The sequence below is a fragment of the Papio anubis genome, chromosome 6 (assembly GCF_008728515.1).
Source record: "Papio anubis isolate 15944 chromosome 6, Panubis1.0, whole genome shotgun sequence".
NCBI lineage: Eukaryota > Metazoa > Chordata > Mammalia > Primates > Cercopithecidae > Papio > Papio anubis.
The window spans coordinates 34,013,464-34,025,802 of record NC_044981.1 but is presented as its reverse complement, the minus strand read 5'-3'; the positions used below and the strand labels follow the sequence as shown (position 1 = coordinate 34,025,802).

At 42.6% G+C, this 12,339-nt stretch overlaps 1 protein-coding gene across 1 annotated transcript; it reads right to left on the bottom strand.

Moving 5' to 3' along the window:
• Positions 1-5,809: 5,809 nt before the first annotated feature.
• On the bottom strand, positions 5,810-6,555 carry LOC110743064 (60S ribosomal protein L10a). Its single transcript, XM_031667062.1, has one exon. The coding sequence runs from the start codon at positions 6,516-6,518 to the stop codon at positions 5,865-5,867; it is 654 nt and encodes a 217-aa protein (XP_031522922.1). The 5' UTR covers positions 6,519-6,555; the 3' UTR covers positions 5,810-5,864.
• Between the last annotated feature and the right edge of the window lie 5,784 nt (positions 6,556-12,339).

Genomic DNA, 12,339 nt, shown 5'->3' with positions numbered 1-12,339 from the left:
TAGTGGGGCACAACTAGCAATCTCTGTTATAAGTATACATAGATTTGCCTCATTTAAAAAAACGCTATATAGAATTCCATTGTACAAGGCCAGGTGCGATGGCTCATGCCTGTAATCCCAGCACTTTGGAAGGCCAAGGCAGGTGGATCATCTGAGGTCAGGAGTTTGAGACCAGCCTGGCCAACATGATGAAACCCCACCTCTACTACATATACAAAAATTAGCCAGGCATGGTGGTGCACACCTGTCCCAGCTACTCAGGAGGCTGAGACAGGAGAATCTCTTGAACCTGGGAGGCGGAGGTTGCAGTGAGCCAAGATCACACCACTGCACTCCAGCCTAGGCGACAGAGGGAGACTCTGTCTCAAGAAAAAGAATTCCATTATACGAATGTACCATTATTTATTTAACCAGTTGGCAGGCCTTAAGTTATTTATACTCAGCACAAATGATGCTGCAAGGAACTAGATCTTTATACCTACCTACTTCCTTGGCATATATGGGAATATTTCTGCAGGAAAAATTCCTAGGAGTGGAATTATTAGGTCAAAGACTGTGTTAGTTCTTGCCAAATTTCCCTCTGAAGAAGTTTCATCAACCTTTGCTCTTACCAATAATATTTTCCCACACCTTGACCAACCTACTGTATTACAAAACTGTAGCAATCTTCTGGGGAGAAAATGATGTATCCTTCTGACAGGTATAACATGGTCTTGGTTTACATTTCTCTTATCACAAGTTAGGTCAGAAGTCATGAGATCATGTCCTTTGCCAGAACATGGAGCTGGAGGCCATTATCCTTAGCAAACTAATGCAAGAACAGAAAACCAAATACCGCATGTTCTCACTTGTAAGTAGGAGCTAAATGATGAGAACACATGGACACAAAGAAGGGAACAACAGATACTGGGGCTTACTTGAGGGTGGAGGGTGGGAGGAGAGAGAAGGGAGAGGATCAGAAAAAATAACTATTGGGTACTAACTTAGTACCTGGGTAACAAAATAATCTGTACAACAAACTCCCTTAACATGAGTTCACCTGAATTACAAACCTGCACATGTATCTCTGAACCTAAAATAAAAGTTAAAAAAACAAGTTAGGTCAAAAGTCTTTTCATACTTACCAGTGATCTAAATTATGAAAGTAGTTCAAGTATCTGGTAATACACTTAAAACAATCTAAAGAGAAATACAATAAAAACTAGTCCTTTTTCCTACCCTAGATTCCCAGTCCCATCCCCTTAGGCATAACCATCATTAAGAGTTTCTTGCATATCTTTCCGTAAAGTTGCACCAGAACTTTAATTACATTTAACTATACATATAACATTTTTAAAAAGTAGAAGTGGGAGTATCCATTATATTCTGTTCTATACTTTGCATTTTCACTTAATATATTTTATAGATCTTTTTATGTAAGTACATAGATACATATCATATTCTTTTAAATTGTTGCATATGTTGAATGGCAAAGCCATAATTTAGTAAAACAATCTCCTACTACTGATGATCAAATTATCTTTAGTTTCTTGCTGTTACAAATACCGCAGAGAACATCGTTGTATATACAGTTTGGCCAACATGTAGGAGTACAGCTATAGAATGAATTCCTGGAAGTGGAATACTAGGTCATTGAGTATGTGGGTTTTAAAATTTGATAAACATTGCTAAATTATCTGCCAAAGAGGTTACCCAGTCTTCACTCTCACAAACGAAAATGGCTTTGCCCTATTTCCCACATCCTTACCTATATTGTATATTATCAAACTTTTAAATCAAGTAGATACAAATGGCATATCATTATATTAAATTGCATAATTTTCATTATGAGTGAGGTTCAGTATCCTCTTATGTATTTCTTTTTTTTCTTTTTCTTTTTTTTTTTTTTGAGACAGAGTTTCGCTCTTGTTGCCCAGGCTAGAGTGCAATGGCACGACCTTGGCTCACTACAACCTCCGCCTCCCAGGTTCAAGTGATTCTCCTGCCTCAGCCTACTGAGTAGCTGGGATTACAGGTGCATGCCACCACACCTGGATAATTTTTGTATTTTTTGTAGAGACGGGGTTTTGCCACATTGGCAAGGCTGGTGTCTAACTCCTAGCCTCAAGTGATCCACGTGCCTGGGCCTCCCAAAGTGTTGGGATTACAGGCGTGAGCCACTGCATCCAGCCAGTGCTTTCTCTTATATTATCTTTATAGTTTCATCTTTTACCTTCAGATCTTTGATTCATCTGGAGCATTTTTGTTGTAAGAAATGAGGTAAGGACGTAGTTCCCCTCACCCTCCTCACCCCCAGATAGCTAATCAGTTTTTCCACCATTGTTGTTGAATACTTAAATGTTTCCTCACTGCTCTGAAACGTCCATAGGTAGTTAGAACTATTTCTATGTTTTATATTATTTCATTTGTATGATTTGATTAAAATAAATTTGCAGGCTGGGCACGGTGGCTCACGCCTGTAATCGCAGCACTTTGGGAGGCCGAAGCAGGTGGATCATGAGGTCAGGAGTTTGAGACCAGCCTGCCCAACATGGTGAAACCCTGTCTCTACTAAAAATACAAAAATTAGCTGGGTGCATTGGTGTGTGCCTGTAATCCCAGCTACTCAGGAGGCTGAGGCAGGAGAATCGCTTGAACCTGGTAGGCGGAGGTTGCAGTGAGCCGAGATCACGCCACTGCACTCCAGCCTGGATGACAGAGTGAGACACTGTCTAAATATATATGTATATGTGTATATATATATGTACACACACACATATATATATATTTGCATTTCACATGGCAGAATCAAATTGTTTCAGTGACAGTTTTGTACTATGTTTTCATCTCTGGAGGGGCTATAATTCTTTTTCAAAATTTTCATAGCAATCTTTACAGGCACATTTTTCCAGGTGAATTTTAGAATCAGTTTGTCAAGGCAAAAAAAATCATATTGTCATTGGGATTGCAAACAGTAAGTATTTTTGTACCTCAGTCTACAAAAATACACAATTTATAAACAAAGGCCTATAAGTGATATATGGTATCTATAAATCCCACAAAACATGTTGACAAGCTATTAGGCCTTCTCCTGAGGCTCCCAGTGATCTTGGTGTCTCAAAGCAGCTTCTGCAACTGGGAAATTGCCTCAGGAGCTAAATCCAGCCACCCAGATATATTCCTAGTTTTCTGAGCAATAAAGATGGAAAACCATTCTTTCCTCTTGAGGTGTCACTGGTACAACCAAGTGAAGGCAGTAGGTGCTGCATTGGAGTTCAGCACCTTAGGAAGAACAAAAAGAAGCAGCTTCAGATCTGGCAGTGGTCATCCTGGAAATACAGCGGGCAACAGGCTTCCCCGGGCTCTCAATTACTAGTCTGTGACTCTGTAGGCCTGGAGCTCCTTTTTAGATACCTGACCCCACTTCTCTATAGAAGTAGAAACTGCAGCATGGAGGGGAGAGAAATTTCTCAAGTTTGCACAACTATTTAGTGAAAGATCAGAGCCCAGAGACCAGGTGTATCGTTAGTGGATCTTAGTTACAAATAACAGAGTCCTATCTGACTAGAATGAGCAGAAAGGGGACTTATTTCAGGTTGTTAGGTAACTCACAGAATCATTGGGAGGGAGGAGAGAGACAGATTCCAGGCTAAGCTTCCAGGGGTAATGCCTAAAATCACATCGCAGAGAAAATGATTGCTACCACCGTTGCTGAACACTGATGCTGATAACTTAATGTTAGCACAGCCACTCCTGCCTCCAGCACCAATGCCAAATTCGACTTCAGGAACAACCCTGCGAAACCACTTCTGTTGCCATTGTGATCACCAAGCCTCCTTCTGTGCACTTCAGAATTGAAGCCTTTCTTGGGTGTGTGATTAGTAGAACTGGGTCACATGTCAATGTTCTAGCTGCAAGGGAGGCTGGGAATCTGAGTTCTGACTTCTAGTTTGAGAGGCAAAACCCATAATAGAGGAATTTCCCCAGTACAGAAAGGTCAGTTAGAATTGGACCAATGCTCCAAAGACAACTACATATGCTAGACAAATATCTTTAAATCTTTTATAAAATTGATAAATAATATTAGTACATATTTATGGGATACATGTGATATTTTGTTACATGCATGAACGTGTAATGATCAAATCAGGGTATTTAGGGTATCAATCACCTTGAATATCATTTCTATGTGTTGGGATTTAACTTTTATTTTTTATTTTTTTTTGAGACGGAGTCTTGTTCTGTCGCCCAGGCTAGACAGTGGCTTGATCTTGGCTCACTACAACCTCTGCCTCCCAGGTTCAAGTGATTCTCGTGCCTCAGCCTCCCGAGTAGCTGGGATTACAGGTGCCCAGTACCACACCTGGCTAATCTTTTTTTTTTTTTTTTGAGATACAGTCTCGCTCTTGTTGCCCAGGCTGGAGTGCAGTGGCATGATCTCGGCTCATTGCAACCTCCGCCTCCCAGGCTCAAGCAATTCTCCTGCCTCAGCTTCCCAAGTAACTGGGATTACAGGTGCCTGCCATCACACCCAGTTAATTTTTGTATTTTTAATAGAGATGGGGTTTCATCATATTGGCCAGGCTGATCTTGAATCCTGACCTCAGGTGATCTGCCCGCCTCAACCTCCCAAAGTGCTGAAATTACAGGCATAAGTCACGGCGCCCAGCCTGAATTTAACTTCGAAAAAAACTTTTTTTTGATAAAATACAATTTGTTAATGTATTATTCCTTTAGTTTCATATCAAATAAATCTTTGTTTAATGCAAAGTCACAGAGATTTTCTATGTGTTCTAGAAATGTTAGTGCTTTTGGTTTTGCATTTAGGTCCAGGATCCATTTTTAGTTAATTTTTCTATACGGTGTGAGATGTAAATCAAAGTTTATATTTTGCATGCCATTATCCAGTTGTTCCAGCACCATTTGTCAAAAGACTGTCTTTTCTTTTCTTTTCTTTTCTTTTTTTTTTAAATTTTATTGTAGGTTTGGGGTACATGTGAAGGTTTATTACATAGGTAAACGCATGTCACAGGGGTTTGTTGTAGAGATTATTTAATCACTCAGGAATTATGATTTAAATCTTAAATGCATCAAAAACCTAATGAGATAGTGAGAAATTATTGGACCAAGATAGAAGAAAATGTAAGAGTTAGGTTAGGGTTGCCAGATAAAAATACAACATTCCTGGCTGGATGCAGTGGCTCACGCCTGTAATCCCAGCGCTTTAGGAGGCCAGGATGGGTGGATCACTTGAGGTCTGGAGTTCCAGGCCAGCCAGGCCAACAAGGTGAAACCCCATCTCTACTAAAAATACAAAAATTAGCTGGGTGTGGTGGCACACGCTTGTAATCCCAGCTACTCGGGAGGCTGAGGCATGAGAATTGCTTGAGCCTGGGAGGCAGAGGTTGCAATGAGCCGAGATCATGCCATTGCACTCCAGCCTGGGTGACAGAGTGAGACTCCGTCTAAAAAAAAAAAAAAATACAGCGTTCCTGGCCAAGTGTGGTGGCTCACGCCTATAATGCCAACACTTTGGGAAGCTGAGGTGGGAGGTGTGCTTGAGCCCAGGAGTTCGAGACCAGCCTGGGCAACATAGTGAGACCCTGTCTCTACCAAAAATAAACAAAATTAGTAGGGCATGGTGGTGCACATCTGTAGTCGCAGGTACTCAGGAGGCTGAGGTGGGAGGATTGCCTGAGCATGGGAGGTTGAAGCTGCAGTGAGCTGAGATTGCACCACTGCATTCCAGCCTTGCAACAGAGTGAGACCCTGTCTCAAAAAACAAACAAACAAACAAACAAACAAAAACCCAGCACTCCCAGTTAAATTCTTTTTTTTTTTTTTTTTTTTTTTTTGACTGGTAACAGAATTTATTCAAATGTGCCTTAATATAGGCGCTGGGGCTTGCCCATGGTGCTCTTGATATATAAGGCCCGGACATTCTGCCAGTTTTTCTTGAGCAATGACACCAAGAAGTTGACAGCAAGGTGAATGTTATACACAAGCTCATCGTCTGTCATCTTCACGTGACCAACAGCTACAGCCAGACATAACACCTTCTTCATTTGGAACTTGATTGTGGACTTCACCTCATCCACTTTGGCCACCATGTTTTCGTTGTGTGTGAGCAGGGAAGGGAACTTTCCTGCCTTATTTAGGCCTGGGCCGAGGATTCGTGGAATCTGCTTGATCAGAGACTCTGAGGCCAAAAACGCATCATACTTCTTGGCTAGTTTCTTGACCAGTTTTTTATTCTTGTTGAGTTTTTTCAGCGCCTCGATGTCCATGTGGGGGATATCCACGGCCTTGGCCTCGTCACAGTGCTGCTGGTCCCCCAGGACACACACAGAGAACTTGGGGCGGGGAGTGGACTTAAGCCTGACGGTGCCCGAGAAGCGCTTGTCCTTCTGGGGGTCATAGTTCTTCAAGCTGATCTGCAACTCCACCGTCTCCAGAAACTTGCGGCGCTTGCGCTGGTTCCCGTGCAGGACTTCCCGCACCGCCTCGTACAGAGTGTCGCGAGAGACTTTGCTGCTCATGGCTTCTCACGCCGCGCTAACCGGAAAAGAGCCCCAGTTAAATTCTTATCTGAATTTCAGTTAATGGATAACTTTTCAGTGTGTGTCCCAATTAAATTCAAATTTCAGATAAACACTGAATACTTTTTTCATGTGCAAATTATGTTGCTGCAATATTTGGGATACACTTAACATTAAAAAAAGTATTTGTTGCTTATCTGAAATTAAAATTTAACTGGACATCCTATTTTTAAATTTTTATTTATTTATTTTTAAATTTATTTTTTAGATGGAGGTTTGGTCTGTTGCTCAGGCTGGAGTGCAGTGGCCGGATCTCAGCTCACTGCAAGCTCCGCCTCCCGGGTTTATGCCATTCTCCTGCCTCAGCCTCCCGAGTAGCTGGACTACAGGCGCCCGCCACCTCGCCCGGCTAGTTTTTTGTATTTTTTAGTAGAGACGGAGTTTCACCGTGTTAGCCAGGATGGTCTCGATCTCCTGACCTCATGATCCGCCCGTCTCGGCCTCCCAAAGTGCTGGTATTACAGGCTTGAGCCACCGCGCCCGGCCATTTTTTTTTTTTTTTTTTTTTTTTAAGACAGAGTCTCTGTCACCCAGACTGGAGTACAGTGGTGCAATTTCAGCTCACTACAGTCTCTGCCTCCTCGGTTCAATAGATTCTCCTGCCTCAGCCTCCTGAGTAGCTGGGATTACAGGCATGCGCCAACACCCCTGGCTAATTTTTGTATTTTTTTTGGTAGAGACGGGGTTTCACCATGTTGGCCAGGCTGGTCTTGAACTCCTGACCTCAGGTGATCCACCTGCATTGGCCTCCCAAAGTGATAAGATTACAGGCGTGAGCCACCATGCCCGGCCATTTCCTCCTTTTTAGTGAGTGTCAATTATGATTTTACCTCCCCTGCCTCACCACTGTGTGTGGGGAGTGGATAACCTGAAGTTCAAAGGTCTTCAGACCGAAAGCAGCATCAATTGAAATTGAAGACTCATTCGTACCTGGCCTTGATTTAGGTGAGGAAAGTATGGACGTCAAGCTCAATACTAGCACATTAATGGGGTGAGACCTTGGGGGGATTTAAGGGGCAGTGAGTGTATTGTACATGTAAGAGCAAGTGAATCATTAGGAGACAGAAGATGGACTGGGATAGAGAGTAAACTTAGTGGTCCCCAGAGAACCATATATCTGAATATTCACACCATTGTTAGTTCCCTCCCATTGAAACTGGACTGGGCTGTAACCTGTTTTAACCAAGAGAATGTGGTAGAAGCGATGCTGTGTCAGTTACAGGCGTAAACCTTAAGAAGGCCTGACAATTTCCATGCCTTCCGTGTAACACCAGTTTGAAAGTGGATCATTCAGCCCTGTTCAAGCTGCCCCAACCCTTGCCACATAGACTAGAGACCAGCTGTCCCTGCTGAATTCTGTTCAAATTGCAGAATGATGAGCAAATGATGTGGTTTGGATTTGTGTCCCCACCAAATCTCATGTTGAATTGTAATCCCCAGTGTTTACAGGTGGGGCCTAGTGGGAGGTGATTAGATCACAGGGGTGGATTTCTTATGCGTGGTTTAGCACTATCCCCTTGGTGCTGTTCTTGTGATAGTGAGTGAGTTCTCGTGAGATCTGGTTGTTTAAAAATGTGTGGCACTGCCCAGCTCCCTCTCTTGCTCCTGCCATGTGAGAGGCCTCGATCCCCTTTTGCCTTCTGCCATGATTGGAAGCAGAAGCAGAAATCGTTATGCTTCCTGTATAGCCTGCAGAGTCACGAGCCAATTAAACTTCTTTTATTATTTATTTATTTACTTATTTATTATTTTTTGAGATGGAGTCTTGCTCTGTCTCCCAGGCTGGAATGCAGTGGCACAATCTTGGCTCACTGCAACTTCTGCCTCCCAGGTTCAAGCGATTCTCCTGCCTCAGCCACCCGAGTAGTGGGATTACAGGCTTCTGCCACCAAGCCCAGCTAGTTTTTGCATTTTTAGTAGAGACAGGGTTTCACCATATTGGCCAGGCTGGTCTCGAACTCCTGACCTCAGGTGATCTGCCGCCTCAGCCTCCCAAAGTTGGGAATACAGGCGTAAGCCACCGTGCCCGGCCTTATTATTACTATATATATATATATTTTTTGGAGTTTCGCTCTTGTTGCCCAAGCTGGAGTGTAATGGCGTGACCTCCACTCACTGCAACCTCCGCCTCCCAGGTTCAAGTGATTCTCCTGTCTCAGCCTCCTGAGTAGCTAGGATTACAGGCATGCACCACCATGCCCGGCTAATTTTGTATTTTCAGTAGAGATGGGGTTTCACCATGTTGGTCAGGTTGGTCTTGAACTCCTGATATTAGGTGATTCATCCACCTTGTCCTCCCAAAGTGCTGAGATTATAGGCATAAGCCAACGCACCCGGCTGCCTCTTTATAAATTACCCAGTCTCAAGTATTTCTTTTTTTTTTTTTTTCCCGAGACAGAGTCTTGCTCTGTGCCCCAGGCTGGAGTGCAGTGGCGCGATCTCGGCTCACTGCAAGCTCCGCCCCCCCGGGTTGACGCCATTCTCCTGCCTCAGCCTCCCGAGTAGCTGGGACTACAGGCGCCTGCCACGGCGCCTGGCTAATTTTCTTGTATTTTTAGTAGAGACGGGGTTTCACCGTGTTAGCCAGGATGGTCTCGATCTCCTGACCTCGTGATCCGCCCGTCTCGGCCTCCCAAAGTGCTGGGATTACAGGCTTGAGCCACCGCGCCCAGCCTCAAGTATTTCTTTATAGCAATGTGAGAACGGACAAATAACAGTGAGTAAATATGACAGCTGTTGTTTTAAGCCAGGAGTAGGCAAACTATGACCCATGGCTGGTTATTTGTTCTTTTATTTTTATTAACAACTTTTTTGAGATATAATTCACATACCATACAGTTCACCCACTTAAAGTGTACAGCACAATGGTTTTTAGTATATTCACATATGTGTGCAACCATTACCATGGTCAACTTTATAATAATTTCTCAAAAAGAAATTCTGTATCCTTTACGTATCACCTTCCCATCCTCCCTTCTTTTACACCCCCAGCCCTAAGAAATCTACGTATTGTCTCTTTTCTTCCCTGTTCTGGACATTCCATGTGAATGTAATCATATAATATGAGATCTTTTGTGAGTGACTGCTTTCATTTATTATGTTTTCAAGGTTCATATATGTTGTAGCATCTATTAGTACTTCGTTCTTTTTTTTTTTTTTTTTGAGACAGAGTTTCACTCTTGTTGCCCAGGCTGGAGTGCAATGGTGCAATCTCGGCTCACTGCAACCTCTGCCTCCCGGATTCAAGCGATTCTCCTGCCTCAGCCTCCTGAGTAGCTGGGATTACAAGGCATGCGGCACCATGCCTGGCTAATTTTGTATTTTTAGTAGAGACAGGGTTTCTCCATGTTGGTCAGACTGGTCTCGAACTCCCAACCTCAGGTGTTCCGTCTACCTTGGCCTCCCAAAGTGTTGGGATTACAGGCGTGAGCCACTGAGCCTAGTCTTACTTCATTCTTTTTTTATGGCCAAATAGTGTTCCATTGTGCAGATATATCACATTTTGTTTATCCATTCATTAACTGTTAGACATTTGAGTTGGACCCACCTTCTGGCTATCATGAATAATGCTGATATATATACATTGGTATCCAAGTATCTGTTTGAGTTCCTGCTTTTAATTCCTTTGGATAAATACCTATGAGTGGCATTACTGGAATATATGGTAATTCCATATTGAACATTTTAGGATTGCCAAACTGTTTTCCACAGCCATACCATTTTACTTTCCCATCACTAATGCATGAAAATTCCAGTTTCTCCATATTCTCCCCAATGCTTGGCACCTTTGTCAAAAATCAGTTGACCATAGATGAGTGAGATTATTTCTGGACTTTCAATTGTGTTCCATTTCTCTATAAGTCTATCCTTGTGCCAGTACCACATTGCATTGATTATTGCTGCTTTGCAGTAAGTTTTGAAATCAGGAAATATGAACCCTCCTACTTTGTTTTTCTTCTTAAAAGTTGTTTTGGCTATTCTTGGTCCATATGAATTTTAAAATCACCTTGTCAATTGCTATAAAATAGTCATCTCAGATTCTGATGGGGATTGCATTATATCAAAAGATCAATTTGGGAAAAATTGGCATTTTAAACAATGTTAAGTCTTACAATCCATAAACATAGGATGTTTTTCCAATTTTTTTTTTTTTTTTTTGAGACAGAGTCTGGCTCTGTTGCCCAGGCTGGAGTGCAGTGGCATCATCTCAATTTATTGCAGCCTCCAACATCTGGTCTCAAGCAATCTTCCCACCTCAGCCTCCCGAGTAGCTGGGACAACAGGTGCATGCCACCATGCTGGGCTAATTTTTTGTAGAGCCAGGGTCTTGTCATGTTTTCCAGGCTGGTCTTGAACTCCTGGGGTCAAGCACTCCTCCCACCTGTCTCCCAAAGTGCTGGGATTACAGGCAGGAGCCACCATGCCTGGCCAGTTTTTCCAATTATTTGGTCTTTTATTTCTTTTTTTAAAAAGCTCTGCATACATTTCACTAAAAATTGTCTTTTTTTTTTTTTTGAGATGAGTCTCGCTCTGTCGCCCAGGCTGGAGTGCAGTGGCATAATCTCAGTTCACTGCAAGCTCCACCTCCCGGGTTCATGCCATTCTCCTGCCTCAGCCTCCCGAGGAGCTGGGACTACAGGTGCCTGCCACCACGCCTGCTACATTTTGTATTTTTAGTAGAGACAGGGTTTCACCGTGTTAGCCAAGATGGTCTCCATTTCCTGACCTCCTGATCCACCTGCCTCAGCCTCCTAAAGTGCTGGGATTACAGGTGTGAGCCACCACACCTGGCCTAAAGACCGTCTTTAATTTCTTTCAACAATGTTTGTTGTTTTCTAAGTTTACACTTCTTTCATTCAATGTACTCCAATAAAATGTATTTTATTCTTTTTGATGCTATCATAAATGAAATTGTTTTCTTAATTTCATTTTTGGATTGCTCATTGCAAGTATGTAGAAATACAATTGATTTTTGTTAATTTTTCTTGTATCCTGCAACCTTGTTGAATTTGTTTGTTAATTCTAATAGTTTTTTAGTAGATTCCTTAAGATTTTCCATATACAAGATTGTGTGTCCGTGAAGAGATAGTTTTATGTCTTCCTTTCTACTTGGATTCCTTTAATTTGTATTTCTTGCCTAATTGCCCTGGATACAACCTCCAGTATAATGTTAAATAGAAGTGTTTGGAATGGTTGCATGTGGTGGCTCATGCCTGTAATCCCAGCACTTTGGGAGGTCAAGGCAGGTGGATCACTTGAGGTCAGGAGTTTGAGACCAGCCTGGCCAACATGGTGAAACCCAGTCTCTACTAAAAAATACAAAAAATTAACCAGGTGTTGTGGCGTGCACCTGTAATTCCAGTTACTTGGGAGGCTGAGGCATGAGAATCCCTTGAACCCAGGTGGCAGAGGTTGCAGTGAGCTGAGATCAAGCCACTGCACTCCAGCCTGGGTGACAGAGCGAGACTCTGTCTCAAAAAAACAAAACAAAAATAAGTAGAAGTGGTTGGAATAGACATTCTTCTCTTATCGTTGTCTTATTTCCTGGGGAAAGCATCCATTCTCTCACTGTTAAGTGTGATATTGGCTGTAGGTTTCTCACAGATGCCCTTCATCAGGTTGAAGACAGCTGCCTGTTTTTGTAAATAAAGTTTTGTTGGGACACAGACATGCCATTTTTTTATCTATTATATATGACTGCTTTTTGCTATAATGACAGAGTTGAGTTGTTGTGACAAAGACTGTATTGCTTGCAAGTCTA

Bases quoted from the DNA above. Each gene is read 5' to 3' on its own strand.
- LOC110743064 (XM_031667062.1), bottom strand. From the start codon at position 6,518: ATGAGCAGCAAAGTCTCTCGCGACACTCTGTACGAGGCGGTGCGGGAA.